Consider the following 18,464-nt stretch of genomic DNA (forward strand, 5'->3'; position numbering starts at 1 on the left):
TGATGCTTTTGCCTTATGGCTCATAGGAGCACTTCTTTCGTGTTTGTTTTGGCTAGTTTGATGACCATGTGTCATGGAGTTTGCCTCCTTGTGAAGAATCTCCCAAGAGTCCTTTGATCTTCTTGTACCTGGTTATTTAGATTTCTGGCAAGGTCAAGGAAATTTTCCTCAATTATTCCCTCAAATAGGTTTTCCAACCCTTGTGTATTTTCTTCTTTGCCCTCAGGGATACCTAGTTTTCTAATGTTAAGCCTATTTACATAATTCTCTCTCTCTCTCTCTATATATATTTTTCATGTGTAGCAAAATGCTGTTTATTTTGGGCATCTGGGTGCAGATGGGTGGAGGTTAAAAAGCGTCCAGAAGAGAAAAGGGGAGAGCCTTGGGTTTTTTGGGGGGAGTAAGTGGGCCAGAACAGCTGCTTATAATAAATTCTTTTGTAAATAACCAACTCCTGAGGCCCCTGCCCCAGTCACATCCATCCTTCAGCTCTGGCTTCGTCCTTATCCCATAATCCCATATTTCTCGTAGGCTTTGCTCATTCCTTTTGTTTCTCTGCTCTATCTCTGTGATTGACTTGTTTAATTCAAAGGTGTTGTCTTTAAGCTCTCAGAGTCTTTCTTCTGCCTGATCTAACCTATTCCTAAGGCTTTCCACTGTGTTTTGTATTTCTTTGAATTAATTTTTCATTTCTAGAAGTTTTGTTTGATATTTCTTTAATAATTCAATTTCTTTAGTGAATTTTTCATTCATTTCCTGCATTGTTTTTGTGGTTTCTTTGTGTTGGGTTTCTATTTTATCTTGTATTTCATTGAGCTTCCTTACAATCCATGTTCAAAATTCTTCATCTGTCATTTAAATATTCTGATTTTGGTTGTTATCCATTGCTAGAGAGCTGGTGTTTCCTTTTTGGGGTGTCCTGTCACTCTGGTTCTTTGTACTTTCAGAGTTATTTTGCTGATTCCTCCTCATCTGGAGTAGCCATTGCTTCTTACTTTTGGATTTTCTTTTGTTTAGATAATGACACACCCAGTTTCATCTCTGAGCCAGTCGCTGGTGCTTGTGGGTGAGAATCCACCACACCCTGTATGACTGAGTCAGTAAATGCTATAAAGGGCATGCAAATTGACCTCCCTGTCAGTAGGTGGTGCTTGCCAGAAGGAACAACTGCTGGTGGGACTGTAAACGAGTACATATTCCATAAAAATCAGTATGGATATACCTCAAAGAACTAAAAGTAAAACTACAGTTTGACCCAGCAATCCCACTAACTGGTATTTAGCCAAAGGAAAAAAAGACATTCTATAAAAAAGACATCTGCACTCAAATGTTTATAGCAGCACAATTCAGAATTGCAAAGATGTGGAAACAATCCAAGTGCCCATCAATACATGAGCGGATTAATAAAATGTGGCATATGTATACCACATTTTATGGCTGTATACTCAGCCATAAAAAATTGGTGAACTAATACCTCTTATATTACCCTGGATGGAGCTAGAGACCATATCACAAGAATGGAAAAACAAACACCACATATACTTACCATTAAATTGGTACTAATCGATCAACACTTATGTGCACATATGGAAATAACATTCATCAGAAATCAAGCATGTGGGGAGAGGGGGGATGGGTAAATTCATACCTAATGTGTACAATGCACACTATCTGGGGGATGGGCACACTTATAACTTTGACTCAAACAATACAAAAGCAATTTATATAACCAAAACATTTATATCACTGTAATATTCTGAAAAATAAATAAAATAGAAAAGTATAATATTTCTTTCATAAAAGGAAGGACATAAAATATTAAGTTGTTTTTTTAAATTTCTGGGGTCTCTGATTGAATTCTCCCTTTGGTCAGTGATCTTTGAAGGGGGAAAAGTTTCTTTCAATTTTGAGCTATACAATACAAGCAGAACTCAAGGTAAACAGAACTCAATGTAAATAGGCCAAGGACCAAATACAGGTAGATTCTTATTTTAATGAATTCATTAAAATAAAGGTATTCCTTTGGTCGAGTCAATAGCTCTAATTAGCAAAGTTTTGCATATAAAGACTGCTACTGAATGAGAACTCCAGTTTAATAGAGTCTTTCGTGAGTATTATTCATTGAGAATTCTGTTTAACAATGTGTCTTCCTTTGGTGAAATATTTATACAATGTCTATACTTAATTATCTTACAAAGTTGAATAGCTGACTATTCTTAATGTGATTTTTTCCAAAACTTTTCAGGATGCATATGCTGCGTTGAATTCATACATATTATGAGCACCATATATATATATAATTTTCCTGTGAGATATATACTAATCAGATATTTAGGAAGAATACTGTCTTGCTGTTAGGGCTATAAAATGATAGGCAGTATACAAACTAAGAAGTATTAGTACAACTCTGAAATTCTTCACTCAAACTCTTTATATGTCATGGTAATTCAGAGTGGGCAAGCAGGTGGGTCATCTTGCAAGACTTGAGGTCTCAGAGTGGTGCCCTACTATTTATCAAACCCTCCCTTGAGCCAAGAGCAAAGCAATACTTGTTATTGTCCTTCCCTCTCACAGTCCTTAACTATAAATTCTCCCAAATTCATCAACATAGCATTTTAGGTAATAAACATTAATATTATCTCAGAGTGCATCCAAATATACTTAGAGAGCAAACAGGTTACACATAGGCAGAGAAGTGTTTCTTATTCCAGATGACAAAGCATGAGAACTAGCAAACCTTCCCTTTTGCAGAATATCCTCCCTCCCGCCAAACTTTGTGGGTATACGTGTGTGTGGCATGGGGGTGGGGTTGGGGGGCCTTCATGTAAATCAAAAATATAATATACCTCTGTCATCTCTATTGTGGTGTCATAAGCTTCCAGTTGAAGGAGTCGGCGTGCTTATGAGAGCAATGTCCATGGTCCTTTATGCTTGTTAAAACAGGGCTCTAATTTGTAATACCAATTCTAGTGGCTCCCATGGAAATTATGGGAAGCCATTGGGAATTAGTGGTCCTTGCCCTTAGTATTCAATGACTTAAAGAGATCTAATTGTGAAATTGTTATTTACATAAAATGGGACCAAAGATCTTTTGGTTTTAGGAAATGTTCATGTAAAGATTCCATATCCAGTCTATTACAAGAGAAAATCTAAGCCAATTGTTTAATAAAGGAGGAGTATTGAACCTTAAGTTGAAACCACTAAGTTCCTCCTTCCCTAGCTGGCAAAATACAAAAGGTTATGGCAGGAGAAAAGGGTATTTTATTTAAAAAGAAAAGAAGGAAGGAAAAAAGGAAGGAAGAAGGGAGGGAAGAAGGAAGGAAGAAAAGGAAAATAGCTTAAGTAAACCCCATAGGGAGAAGCCATTTAGGAGCAAACTAGCAATTGGGTGGCAAACAAAAATGAGAGCATCTTGAAAGTGAACCAGCAATAAGAGTTCCTTTATGTATCACAAGTAAGGAATGAGCCACAGAACTAGTGGGATCATGGAACAAAAAGGATGAAAAGGAGACAGTAGATATACTGAATGACTTTTTTAAAAAGAGTAAGCCATTCCTATGTCTAATATATCTTTTGAGGTAGGCAGATAGGTCAGGGGTAATAATGGCAAGTGTGTAAGAGACTTTGGTTCTAAGCCATGCACTACAGTAGTCAAAAGCATAGTGACTGGGACTGAGTGATAAAGTTACCAGAGCTAGCCCTCCCCAAAACTGCTTGGTTGGCAAAGATTATTTCGGGTTTTTGTACCCTTTTCCCTACACTGCTCCACTACCCATCTCTTGCCCCTCTGAATATTTAGGGAGCTCACGCTCTAATGCTTTCAAAACCTGCTGTCAGGAAAGGTTCTGTAAAACTAAACACCTATGGCAGAGTAGGGGTGAGGAGGAAAGGCTGTGCCCAAATTTCATTTTAAGGCCTATTTCTAACTGCAGAATAAAAGTGTGTTTCCTGTTAAAGGAATTTCAGGTATTAGTCCAACAGATGGGAGAGATGTTTGGGCCAGGAAGCCTGCTGGCACCCTCAAAATCAGAGGTGCCTTCACGTGATGCTCTGACCAGACTTGACTTCTGAAGGAAATCAAAGGAAAAAAAGCACTGTACCTCTAATGAAAACCTGGAACCTGTTACTCTGGATGATCACTGTGTGGATTGCTGGTGGGGCTCCACAGGCAAAAGGGGCCCCAGGAACTATAAACTGATGAGTGTCTGGTTCTTTAGTAGGCAAGCTAGAAGAATCTTTAATAAATCCTAGCCTCCTGCACACAAAAGCCATCAATCTACTGGGGTGCGGGTGGCCAACATGGTTTCTATAAAGTGAAATCATATATAATCTTCTATGGATCTTTTCCTTATGGCTAAACTTATCTTTTTTTTTTTTTTTTTTTTTTTTTTTTTTTTGAGAAAGGATCTCACTGTGTCACCCGGGCTGGAGCGCGGTGGTACAACCATAGCTTACTGCAATGTCAAACTCCTGAGCTCCAATGATCCTCCTGCTTCAGCCTCCCCAGTAGCAGGAACTACAGGCACGCACCATGCCCAGCTAATTTTCTTTAAATTTTTTGTAGAGATGGGGGTCTCACTATGCTGCCCAGGTTGGTCTCAAACTCCTGGTCTCAAGTGATCCTCCCACCTCAGCCTCCCAAAGTGCTGGGATTATAGGCATGTGCCACCGTGCCAGGCCTTAAATTTACATTTAAAATGCTTCTAATTAAGTTTGATACCAAGGCTAACATGAATTACCATGGGATTTAAACTATTTTAAAATCATGTAGTAGGAACTGGTTTATATGGGAAAAAAGAAAATACAAGGGAGAAACAGATATTTTTCTGACTGAAGAAGGATAAATAGATTTCCTTGGGGATGGGCACTGGGAAATCCTCAAATCTCCATATAATGCTCAGCTTTCCCAGACAGTGAAATGCCAAGTTGATGGGGGATAAAAGACAATCTCAGGAGGTTTCCTGATTGGCAGATGAGTTTCAATAGGGACACATGTAAGGCAATCAATCCATTTAGGAAGGGCTAGTATTACAAATTATACTTGCAGGATGACGAGTGCTGACCTTTCAATTAAGACCCAGGAAAGAGCTCTAGGAAACCCTGTGGACAGTGTGACAAACAGAACAACCTTGTTTCCTGCTATGACAAAAAAAAAAAAAAAAGGGCAACAAAACGTTGGGCACTGTCAAGAAGGAGATTAAAAGAAAAACAAAACAATTCTCCTTTTACACAGAACCACAGGACATCTTCATTAGTAGAGTTACATAAGCAGCTCTGATCTGCACATCTCAAGGATAGAACAGAGCCTAAGGGGAATAAAGAAGGGCAATTAAACCATCAATGGCAGGCACCAAAAAAAAGAAAGTCTTTTTCAGTCGGACAATACAGAGGTAGCTAGGGGATATGACCAAAATCATGAAGAGGCTAGTGCGGCTGAATGACTGAATGATGGCTGCCAAATCTCTTGAGCTAAGAGGCACTTCTGAAGCATAAAGTTTTAATTTTTTAATAGTTCTACTTTGTTTATACAACTGCCAGTGATGATAGCCAGTGCAGGTAGGCTCCTTTGTGAAGTCACTGTTTTCTACCAGAGGTTGGGAGAAAACTGAGTTGAATAGGAGAGGGGTCAAGAGTACCTCAGCTCCCACTACTTACGTGCAGCAATGTTGACTGGCTGACTTGTAGTCAGACTCGCTTTCTCTGCTGTCATTGTCAGCAGTGAATTTGTGCCTGACTGATCTCGATTTTTATGAATATGTGTTTAGCGCTCCCCCCCATTCTGTAGGGCTTTTCAGCTCCAATGGTTTACACATTGGCACCAAACTGTCTGCCTGCAAGTGTCTGTAATCTTAATCCTTAGTGTAGTTAAAACAGATTTTTGACTCCAATTTTAATACAGTGGACAGAATTCAAGAACCCATGATAAATAAAAATAGTCAACGCTCTAATATTCACACCAGTGGAGAGGAGCACAAGTCTCCATAATGAACCCTGCCAGGCTAATGAAATTGCACACATGCAGGTTTCTTTAGCTAAGAAAGTAGCAGACAAAGGAGTCCCCGGAACAGCCTATAAGCTCTGTTCTTGGGATGGCCTTAATCATACTAGATGGCAGGTAAGATCAAACCTGGAACACAGCTCTGGTCTAACCACTCGGCTCTCCCAAACAGGGATGGCTACCTGATCAAATAAGCATAATGAACAGTATACAAAAGCTGTGTGGGTATGTAGTGGTTTTCTTTTTCATATTGCTTCTTGAAAATAGGAATTCTGTGACATGGGGGAAATTTCATCCTGTAGAAGTGCAATCTACTCATTATTGGCTAAGTGTTGCTGCTTTACCTTTCACAGATGTGGTAATATTTCTCATCCTGTATACCATCCTGAATGGGCACATTTACACTGTAGTACCGTCCCTTCCCTAGGCCAACATCAGACACATCACCCGTTCCTGCAAAAGAGAAGAACAACATGATTAGTTATTAAGGATATGAGAAACTAGAAAATTTAAAGGATTCTCTGATAGGAATTATTAAGACCAAAAAGGTCAATTAGGAGAACAATCCTGAATTAGTGATGGTTTCTAAGGGAATTAAATTAAGAAAAACAACATGGAGAAGTAACCATTGTAAACAAGATGTTGGAGAAGCATGCAAACCATAAGAAAACTGAAAAACATTAGTTTCCATCTTATTGCATCAAATAAAAAATAAGAGATTAACTCCTTTGCTTGACTTTTCATGCTTCTTAGGTTGATGTAATATCAATATATCTTTGCAATTATCAGGATGTTAGGAGTTACATGGGTTATCTGATAGTATTAGTAAGCATAAATGATTTGTCTGTTGACAGTCCATAAAAATCATCTGGCAGAGAAGAACAGTGTTATTGTCATTCCTCTTGTTATTGTCACCTGAAGTGACCTGTGTTAAAATTGCATAGAATAGCACCAGTAAGGTATTAACAGCATGGAACTCTCCTAATATAAGATATAAGAAATGTATAGAAGAACTTCAGTGTTTATTCAGCAAATGTAATACTGAGCACATAGATCACTTGCCTGGGAAAAATCCTGGGGAGAATTTGTGCAAGGACACAGTCATGACTTTGGAGGTGAAACTGAAGGCATCTTCTACACCTACCAGAGAAACAAACATCAGAAGAATCACTTCATCATATACCTGAAAATCTGGAAGGCAGTAGTGGGAAGGAGGGAAGATGAGAAGGCAGCAATAATAAAGCCAACAAGGTGAGGAATAAAAGTAATAGAAACCTCTGGTCTCTGTAATTACAAGATGAGATAAAACTTTGGCCTCAAGTGAAGTTTGGGGGTTATTTTCCAGATTCATGGCAAACTATAACCCTTTCTAAGCAGTGGGATATGTGGGTTCTCCTTGATAACTTGTTCTAAAAGTTGAGGAAGGCTGAGAGCTCAAAATGAAGCATTATCAACAGAACTGAATAAAGGAAACTGGCACCATCTTGGAAGTTTTCTGTTTTGTTTATGTGGTTCTAGTTAAATCCTTAGGATTTTTTCAAAGAAGTACAATGTGATAATCCTTTGAAAAATATGACCAATATAAACGTTAGGCATCATATAATGAAAATCTAATTATAAAGTGCCTCTCTATAATGTAGATTTATTTATAAATGCAGGTCATCCAAAGTTCTATGTAACTTATAGTATTTCTTTCTTTTTATTTTTTTTTGAGACAGAGTCTCACTTTGTTGCCCAGGCCCAGGCTAGAGTGAGTGCCATGACATCAGCCTAGCTCACAGCAACCTCAATCTCCTGGGCTCAAGCAGTCCTCCTGCCTCAGCCTCCCAAGTAGCTGGGACTACAGGCATGTGCCACCATGCCTGGCTAATTTGTATTTGTGTGTGTGTGTGTGTGTGTGTGTGTGTGTATTTTAGTTGGCCAATTAATTTCTTTCTATTTTTAGTAGAGACGAGGTCTCACTCGGGCTGGTTTCGAACTCCTGACCTTGAGCAATCCGCCTGCCTCGGCCTCCCAGAGTGCTAGGATTACAGGTGTGAGCCACCATGCCCCTCTATAGTACTTCTTTCTGGTTTCAACAAAGAAGGCTGAAAACAGGCAGTGACCTTGTCTCTTAATAGCACATTACTAACAGAGTTCTAAAGCCTGGAGAAAGATGGGGGGAAATCTTTTCTAGAAAGTGGTCTCCCTTCCATTTAAACAGTATCAGAAAATAATTAGAGGCCTGGGAGATATTATAAAGGCTGGGATTTGAAGTAACCTGCACAAATCACTACTTATATAGAAAAAACACACTGCCCCCCTCTACTTCTTTCCTCTCAGAAACACATGTAGTCATACTAAGTTCAGATAATCAGTCTATATAATAGAAGGACAATTAGCAATCTCAGGTACTATCCTCTTTTCTACGTCAAACAAAGAAATTCTCTCTGTGTTTACTTAATGTTTTCAGTCTTCATTAGAGGACAACAGAGACCTTAAAAAAATATTAACTCTATTTGTATATAACAGGTATGTTTGAATTTCCCAAGCCTTATGTTTTGCCCTAGGGAGGCAGTTAAAACCAGTTAAAGACTCCAGGCACAAAGCATGAAGTAAACAAAACAAAACAAAATAAATGAAAATAGCATTTCAACTTAGAAACTGAAGTCTAAACAAGGATAATTCATGAAAATCCTGATTATTTATCCATCCAGAAATGTTGTACCAATTTACATTTCAACCAGTCATGCATGAGAGTTTCCATTTTCTCACACCTTGACTTGTACTGGCTATTATTATTCTTTTTAATCTTAAGAAGAAAGAATAGTCTTGTTCTAATTTGCCCTTTTCTGAGTATTAGGGTATTGAGCACCTTTTCATAAGTTTAGTAGCCATTTGTACTTTTTCTCATGGGAAATACCATTAGGCATGGTTATAAAATCATACTTAAAAGAGGACGTAGACAAATAGGTGGAGGATATAGACTTGGTGGGAAATAGGAGAGTGGTTAGGTAGACGAAAGAAGGTGAGAACAGGGTAGGAGTGGCCAGTGAAGCCACCACAGGATTCCAGTTATAGAATCATGGAAGATTTAAAATAAACCAAATGTGTAAGAGTTTGGGGGTGGGGCAGGGGTCACTGGAAGGGAGGTGCTGAAGAGGGGAAATAAACTGAAATGAAACACACCATAAAAGTTGGCTAAAACAGGAAACTCTAACGGGTGTAGAAATAACATTGCAAATGGAAAGAACGGTTTCAGGTGACAGTCTTATTTCATTCTTATGTGGCTCTATGGAACTGATTCTATTCTTGAACTCTGATACTAATAGTTTGAATTTCATAATCATCCATTCATTCAACAAATACTTTACTGAACTACTACTATGTGCATAGTACTGTTGGTTTGAGGCATTGTATAGGATAGAAAGAAGTAAACAACTTGGTCTCTATTCTGAAGGAACTTAAAGTTTCTATGGGAAGAGAAGACATAGAAACATTAAAAATTAATTAACAATATAAGATAATATATAACTAAATATCAAATCAGCACTATAAACAATACAGGACTTGAAAGGAGGGAGAGAACACTTGGGTTAGAGTGGTCAGGGTAAATTTGCTACTCTTGGAACTTGAACGAATGGGTAGAATTTGGGGGAGGAGAAAGCAAAATTAAATCAGAAAAAAAAAGAGACAAAGTCAGGGAGATGGGAACAGTGAGATATGCCATGAACAGTGAGACATGCTCATTGAGTAGAGCAGCCTGGATAGTTAGCAATGACAGATATGGCTGGAAAGATGAGGTGAGGCCTATTTGAGGTAGGCCTGGAATGACAGGGTAAAGAATGTGGATCTCACTATTTTTCAAAGTGTGGCCTTCAGAACAGCTGGAGTATTGTTAGAATGTAGATTCTTTGGTTCCATGCCAGACTTACTAAATGTAAATATCTGGTGGCCGTGGCCAAGCAATCTGCACTTTAAAGCAAACTTCTCCAGGTCATCCTGATTCAAGTTTGAGAACCATTGCTCTAGGCCAGGGGTCAACAAATTAAGTGGCTAGATAGTCAATATTTTAGGCTTTTGCAAACTATTAAGGTCACTATTGCATATATATGCAATTTTTCCCCCTTTATAACCCTTTTAAAATGGAAAACAAATTCTTAACCATTTTTAGCTCATTGGCTATACAAAAATAAGCCATGAGTCAAATGTTGCCCCTTGTTATATGCAATAGGAGTCTTTGAAGGTTTTTGAACAAGGCTGTGTTTTGTCCTCACTAAATATGCAGATATTCAACAAGCATGGTTCTCAAAGTAGTATGTTGGTTGTTTTAACCCGCCTCTCTTCTGTTACCTTTAATTTTCTCTCATTGTTCCATGGTAGCAGCCATGCAAGTAAAGCTCCCTGGGGAGGTTCTCCCCACAATTTCTTCCTTCCTTTTCTGTTTTGGAAGCAGAGCTGACTTGAATCTCAGACACATATTATTCTTTTCCTCCTTATGCCTTGATTATGTTATTAATAGTTTGTCTCAAAGAAAAAATCCCTGGAGAAGCAGCAATCACTGATGTGGGGGAGGGGAAGGGATCACCTTAACTAATAATGTACTGGATAAGTTCCTAGATGAATGGAAATACTATGCATCACAGACAGGATTTCTTAAAGAAACAGAATGTGGCAACTGTCACCAGAGCTCTACATTCTAGATGGAAAGTACATAGGAGGGTTGGATAAGTCCTTTTAGTGGAGTCTTCTAAGAAGGGATTAATGGGTTAAGGCAAACTGTTAAGAGATTCTTCTATTAAAAATTAGGGAAGGCCGGGCGCTGTGGATCATGCCTGTAATCCTAGCACTCTGGGAGGCCGAGGCAGGAGGATCACTCAAGGTCAGGAGTTTGAAACCAGCCTGAGCAAGAGGGAGACCCTGTCTCTACTAAAAATAGAAAGAAATTCATTGGCCAACTAAAAATATATAGAAAAAATTAGTCGGGCATGGTGGTACATGCCTATAGTCCCAGCTACTCGGAAGGTTGAGGCAGAGGATCGCTTGAGCCCAGGAGGAGTTGGAGGTTGCTGTGAGCTAGGCTGACACCACAGCACTGTAGCCAGGGCAACAGAGTGAGACTCTGCCTCAAAAAAAAAAAAAAAAAAATTAGGGAAGATGTTCTGGGTTTGTGCAGGACCAAATATTTTAGTAATACAAAGAAAATGGCACAGATTCTGATCACTACATGTGTTGGTAGCTTATTGATGAAAAATTCAGAATGTTAGCCCATCATATATCCATTTTGTCTTGACAGAAGCATCAGTGAGAAGAGATAAGGCTATCATTCCTAACCACAGATTTTGTTTGGAATCAATAGAAACAGCCTGATGGAGGTTACTGAGCATGGGAGTAAACACTAGGTAAAAGTTCCACTTCTTAACATTCTCTACTATAGAGCTTTGCTATAGGAGGAGAGAAGAGAGGAAATTACAGGAGCCTGTCTTGGGCAGCAAAGCAGAAATTGCATCAGTTAGAGGAATCTCTATACTACCTACTTTAGAATTCGCAATTAGGAAAATTTCAATTGCAACAGATATTCCTCCTCTTACTAGTTGCCTAGAAGCAGCTTAACTGATAAGAACCTGCTGTCCTAGCAGCAAAGCATCTTTGAAACTGAAGGGCTTACCATCTCCATGGTGCAGATCCAAATCCACATAGAGAATACGGTCAAATTTCCGTCGCAATCGTAATATTCCCAGGACAGCATCATTGAGATAACAAAAACCAGATGCTTCATCTCTGCAAGAAAACAAGTTGCTACAGCCAACAGCCAAAAAGCAATCCAAGGGTGTCTTTACAGCCAATGATCTAACCCTTGAGATCTAGTCTTTTAAAATTTCCCCTTCTTTTAAGAAAAATAAAAACTCACCTACAAAGATTATGCAGTAAATGGCTCAGAATGATCAGGGAATGAAGTGTTTTGGTAAAGAAAATATTCAGGTAAACTGGTAACATTTTCCATGCAGGGTCCCAGGTTTTCAAAGCATTGGAATATTATAACTATATTGAACAAGATAGAACCTTTCTCTGAGGATTTCGGAATCATGTCAAAAAAAACTGTAGTACCCTGGGTTGTCAAGATGAACACTGATTAACACTTACAGGATACTTAAGGAAGCTAGATTCTAGAAGGGGCCTTTTCAGACAATCTTGCTCAGCCAGATGTAGAAGATGTTGGAGACTGGATTCTCTGTACTGACTCTAAGACATAACCTAGAAGTTTTTTTTCGTTTGTTTTTTGAGTAAGTCTTGGCACTTGTTGTTCATGAAAGCTGAGTGTCAAATGAACAAATGCACAACCTCCTGGGCAGTAGTGTGCCTTTCTGTAAATGTAATTATTACAACAAAGAGTAAAGTAGTCTTTTCTAAAGTTATTTTGTTTCCTTCAGTAGAATTGTCTTCATGGACTTCACTAGTGTTCTCTAACTTTGTTGCTGTTGGTGATACCACATTACTGGAACCTCTTGTCAATGTTAACCTGCTCTTTTATTACACTTCCATTAAACCTTGCTGATTAGATGTAAAAGAACATTCTTTATCATCAAGAATGTATTATAATTTATTTTTAAGGCCTCATCCTAAATGCTTCATTTTTTTTGCTTCCATAGATCTTTCAAATATCCAACTGATTTTTTTTTTTAAATTCTCCCTGAGGTTTTGTTAATATTTGAAACAGAATTCTAGGCATAAGCAACAGTTAAAACGGCATCTTTGCTACCATCACACTGTAAGGTTGTTCAAGTGCCTACACAATACATAAGCTTCTTCATGAAATCTCTTCCATAATAACATCTCATATTCTAAACAATGCCCTTGTTCACAGGCTGAACCAATGAGACAGGTATGTTGGCAATCAGGAAGTTGGGAAAAAATACCTCTAGACATTGATTTTGCTGCATGAAGGTGAACTCAGCAATCATCTAGCCAAAGAATAGCTTGGCTTTAGGTATACAACCAGGAAGAAAACAATGAAAGAAAATGGTTAGCCTGTTTATGAATTCTCTGTAAATAACTAAATATGTGACTTTGAAAGTTCTTGGATGTGAATGTTATATTCCAATTATGAAAAGCTTACATTTTATAAGCCTACTTCCTTAGCACATCAAAAAAAAAAAAGAGATAAAAAAGAGATAATCTGTTCTCCTAAAGAGATAATCTGTCCTAAAGTTACATCAACAACTTTTGGGTAGATGGGACAGAACACTAAGTGCTAGGCAAAAAGAGGAGGGTGATGGGGAGGAGGAATACAAATCAATACAAGGCATACTTCCTTCCCTCAGAGAACCTACAATTAAGTTAGGGAGACAACTCATAAGCACAGAAAAACCAAAACCAAAATCCAATCATCTAAACAAAAAGGGCAACTGGAAATAATATGGCATATAAAGGAGAATACAGAGAAATTCTATAGACAAAATTGATAAAGTAGACTCATCTCATTGACAGTACTAAACTTATCTGAGCCCTGTGCTTCTGGAAAGCACTGATGGTTAAGATACCCTCCCTCTCTTTTGTGTTCCAAGAAACAGTGAACTACAAAGTCCCACGTTGTCCTGACATATTCCAAGGAAAGACCCATGCCATCCTTCCTCATGACTCCCATAACTCCTGGCTCCCTTCTTTTTCTTTAAAATGTTCCTCATTAATGAACATTCTCCCCATGGCAATAGCCTGAATAACAAAACTGATGATGATGATGATGTCTGTCATTCAGAGAAGCCTTTATGTCTCATTGTGTGAATGTGTAACATTTTCCTACTTCTGGATGGTATCACCAATTAGATTATAATATTTCTTAAAGTAAAGGAGCTCTATTCTCATTGGCTTATAGAAATAATAAGTATTTAGATAAACAGAATATTCTTAAAATTCTCAGAAAGGAAATGAATTTTCAAGCCTTTCAAAGTGCTAAAAAATGTATCCCTATAAAAACAAAGTCAAATGTTTTAAGAATTCAAGTTCACATAATTTAGTTAAATCCTTGGCAAATAAGACTAATGTAACAATTTTGGTTTACTAAAACTAGCTATGTCTTTTCTGATTTATCAGTGTTAGGTATAATACACAGGTAGATTTTTATTCTACTTGGGCATGTTCTTCCTAAACATATCTAGATTTACTGGTTGAGTGAGCTAATATTACTTCTACTAAATACTTAAGATTGTGAAAAATGAAAATTTGTTTAACCAAGTTGAGTCATTATTCTGACAAAATTTATTTCAACAGTAATTATGTTTTATAGTATATCAGCTTGAAGATAATTCATAAGATCTTTTGGTAACTAAAAACTTTGGGCTGATACTAAATTGGATTAATTAATGAATATTCATTAGACACCTAGACAATTCCTAAGAGAATGCTGAAACATTAATTACTATGTATAATTTTGGGTTGATGTGCTTGTGCTTATTTTTTATATGTTACAAACAGGATATATATATATATATGTGTGTGTGTGTGTATGTATATATATATATATATATATATATATATTTGGGTCTATTAATGAACACGTTCTTTTTTGCCACTTAGAGAAGTTGTACTATAAAGGATGTGCATGGATATAGAAAATTGTAGAGAATTCATAGAAAGGGAAATTTATTTGTTAAGGTTAAAGCTGGCTAAGGTTTGATGAGTTTATTTATAAGATTTACAAAAAGAACTTTAGTATCAAATATACTGATGCAAAACTAGAATTTGGTTTTCTCACTGTTAAAATGACAAAAGTTTTTTGATTATTGGTCTGTCCTTAATAGCAAGTTGTAAATGTTTTGCTTTACCTTCTGAATAATCTTCCCTAATAACAAAGATTCTGTAATCTTTGTAATCTTCTATGGTTTATATTGACTTTATTATGTCCTTGATTATTTAAGAAAGCAAAGTCTTCCTGCTTAGGAAAGAGCTAAGGATTTTTACAATCATGTTACTTCCTATGTTTACTTTTAAAATCTTTTTATTGTCATTTTGGTAAAATAGAGAGCCAAGTACTATTTTTCAATGATTCATGATCTTGTCTTAATCATGTCCCAGAAGGCCCATGGATAATCACGAAGGATTTGATCTTTCACCTTGTAAAAAGAGAAGTGCTAGAAATAATTAAGTTTATTTGATATGTTATTATTGATGAGTTACATGGGAAGAATTGTTGAATGAGAAGAGATGGCTTTTATAGGTTAAATTGGTATAGGTAAAATGTTACTTATTATTTTTTTAAAGATGGCGTCCATGTTGCCCAGGCTGGTCTTTTTCTTTTTTTGCCCAGGCTGGTCTTGAACTTGTAGCCTCAAGCAATCCTCCTGCCTTATTCTCCCAAGAGGCTGTGATTACAGGTATGAGCCACCATGCCTGGCTGTATAGGTAAAATGTTATTAACATAAACATTTCAGAAATTGTATGCTGTATGGGAAGTTTCTACAAATTCATCAGTGCCCTCACTGGCCAAGGATATCTTTCTATTTGTTGGAGTTTTGGTGTTACTTAGCCAGATATTAGACAACGACAGTATAGTGTTTTCAGTCATAACTTCAGTTTTGCTTCTTTTTGAGACAAGGTCTTGCTCTGCTGTGAAGACTGGAATGCAGTGGCATCATCATAGCTATACCCTCAAATTCCTGGGCCTAAGGGATCCTCCTACCTCAGCCTCTAAGTAGCTGGGACTACAGCACACACCACCATACCTGGCTAATTTTTTCTATTTTCAATAGATACGAGGTCTCACTATGTTGCTTAGGCTGGTCTTAAACTCCTGGGCTCAAGTGATCCTCCTGCCACGGCCTCTCAAAGTGCTGGGATTATAGGCGTGAGCTACCATGCCTGGCCAATTTCAGGTTTTTTTTAATGTTAACTTGGTCTCAACTTTGTATTTTATTTTGATTCTACTAATAACATCTTCCTAGTCATTAGTTTTCAATTGGGGACTCACATCTTTTACCTATGAAATTTTATTTTATTTTATTTATTTTTTATTTTTTAATTGAGTAGTATTCCATTGTATATTTTATTTTATTTTTATTTTTTTGAGACAGAGTCTCACTCTGTTGCCCAGGCTAGAGTGCCATGGTGTCAGCCTAGCTCACAGCAACCTCAAACTCCTGGGCTCAAGCCATCCTCCTGCCTCAGCCTCAAGCCATCCTCCTGTCTCAGCCTCCCGAGTAGCTGGGACTACAGGGATGCGCCACCATGTCTGACTAATTTTTTGTATATATTTTTAGTTAGCCAATTAATTTCTTTCTACTTATAGTAGAGATGGGGTCTCGCTGTTGCTCAGGCTGGTTTCAAACTCCTGACCTTGAGCGATCAGCCCACCTCGGCCTCCCAGAGTGCTAGGATTACAGGCGTGAGCCACTGCGCCCGGCCTGAAATTTTATGAATGTACAAATATTTAAGACCTATTCCAGATTACTAAATCTCTTTCCTTGATATTCTTGATATATTCTGGGTATAGTCTAACAATATGCTTGGCATATTCATGGTATATTATGTCAGGATTATTATATATCTGAGTTGTTTTTTCTGTATAGAAGATTATGTTCAGGCATTTTAATAAATTAGATACAATACCTCCTCTTCTTTCAAAATAGGGTTAATTATTCTGTTCATAGCTATTTTGTCTAAAATTATTTGGATTGACTTTTATCTTGTTTTGCATGCCACAGAAACAACTACATTTCCTTGTCAGTTGCAGTATTATTCTTGTAATGAACTCTCATCAAGTTTTTCCCTTTTGAAAATGATCAGTAATAAGTTAACCACAGCTATTGTAAGTCTTTTATCATCTACAGCTAGAAGGCTTTTTATGTTTTATTCTGATGCTTCCCTGAAAGCATTTGCAATCAGCTACAAGCTAAAGGGCTTCATCTTCAACAAAGAAAAACTCTCTCAGAGCCATGTGGAAAATAACTATGCCTGGTACGTCTGTGTACAGGCTTCTGATGAGATGGTTTAAACAACTTTGAGACCACACTAGTGAACTGAGTCAGGATTTTGAGAATCCCAGTTGAGGAGTAGGTGGGTTAATAAGACTGCTAACCCAAGGTTGAGTGGAACAAGAACTAATTACATAGACCTGAATGAACTGATGAGGGATGATTGTGGGTTTTGTTTGGAATACTATTTTAATATTCTATTTTCTGAATACATAAGAAACCTGTTATATTTCCCATTTCTCTTCTCTCTTATACTATATATAACTCTTAACTGTTTAGTAGACCATGATTTTATAAACAGAAACGAATCATTTATAAATTATATCTTATTCCCCCTGCCTGGGTTCTTCAGAATTTGGAAACTCTCACTGGCTATTCTTACTTTCATAGCAGTATAATTATCTGCATAGGTTCAATAAAAATCTGTCTGTCTTCCTTGTGACCAGCACATGATTGGAAACATTAGTCTGTAATCAAGGCCTTGCTTGGAATGTCATACTTGTGAATGATGCTCATTGAATCAGATATGATCAGACACTTTTAAGGAACTGAGACTGACTTTATGGAGCCAATGCATACAAAGCTCTCTTGGGGAAACTACCCTAGTACCTAGCTTATAGGGTTCCCAGCCTTACAAGTGAGTAAGGAAGGTTATTTCCTGGCAGGCCCTGGAAGCTTGGGATATTTCGGAGACCTCAAAAAGAGAACAAATCTCCCAAATGTATAGGTACTATAGGTAAAATCATCTTAGCATGGCTTCCCAGCCTTCATAGAATTTTAAAATTCCAAACTGAGATTCCTTATGAAAACTTCCAGCAGAGCAAACTTAAGGTCTATTTGGTAAATTACCATTCTATGTAGATCATCAGGTTAAATCTATTGAGACCTAATTTTTATTTTAAAATATTTGTATTGATAAAAATTCATATAACATTAATCATTTTAAAGTGTACAATTCAGTGCCATCTAGTATATTCACAATATTGTGGAACCTTTACTTCAATCTAGTTCCAAAACATTTTCATCACCTCAAAAGAAAACCTCATGCACATTAAGTAGTCACTCTCTATTCCCCTACCCTCAGCCTCTGACAACCCCCAATCTGTGTTCTGTCTCTATGGATTTATTTATTTTGGATATTTCATATAAGTGGAATCATATATCATCTTTTATGTCTGGCTTCTTACACTTAGTATAATGTTTTCAAAGTTTATTGCTGTTGTAGCACATATCAGTACTTCATTCTTTTTATGGCTGAATAATATTCCATCACACATACACATAAATACTCCTCCCCCTACATTTTGATGAATGGATAATATTTGTGTTGTTTTAACCTTATGGCTATTGTGAATAGTGGTGTTATGAACGTTTGTGTATATGTATTTGTTTGAGTATTTGTTTGCAATTATTTTGGAGACATACACTTATAAGAGGAATTATTAGGTAATATAGAATTCTATGTTTAACCATTGAGGAACAATCAAATTGTTTTCCACGGTGGCTGCATCATTTTACAT

General features: G+C 37.2%; 1 protein-coding gene across 2 annotated transcripts in view; it reads right to left on the reverse strand.

The window, feature by feature from the left end:
• HDAC8 (histone deacetylase 8) overlaps positions 1-18,464 on the reverse strand; it is a 230,416-nt gene that overhangs the window by 147,078 nt on the left and 64,874 nt on the right. For both annotated transcript variants that reach the window (XM_012784355.3, XM_012784353.2), the window contains exons 5-7: positions 11,646-11,758; positions 7,061-7,138; positions 6,343-6,451 (exon numbers count right to left, since the gene is read on the reverse strand). In XM_012784355.3, the coding sequence (XP_012639809.1) occupies positions 6,343-6,451; positions 7,061-7,138; positions 11,646-11,758 (300 nt within the window). The remainder of the gene's footprint in view (positions 1-6,342; positions 6,452-7,060; positions 7,139-11,645; positions 11,759-18,464) is intronic.

The sequence above is a fragment of the Microcebus murinus genome, chromosome X (assembly GCF_040939455.1).
Source record: "Microcebus murinus isolate Inina chromosome X, M.murinus_Inina_mat1.0, whole genome shotgun sequence".
Lineage (NCBI taxonomy): Eukaryota > Metazoa > Chordata > Mammalia > Primates > Cheirogaleidae > Microcebus > Microcebus murinus.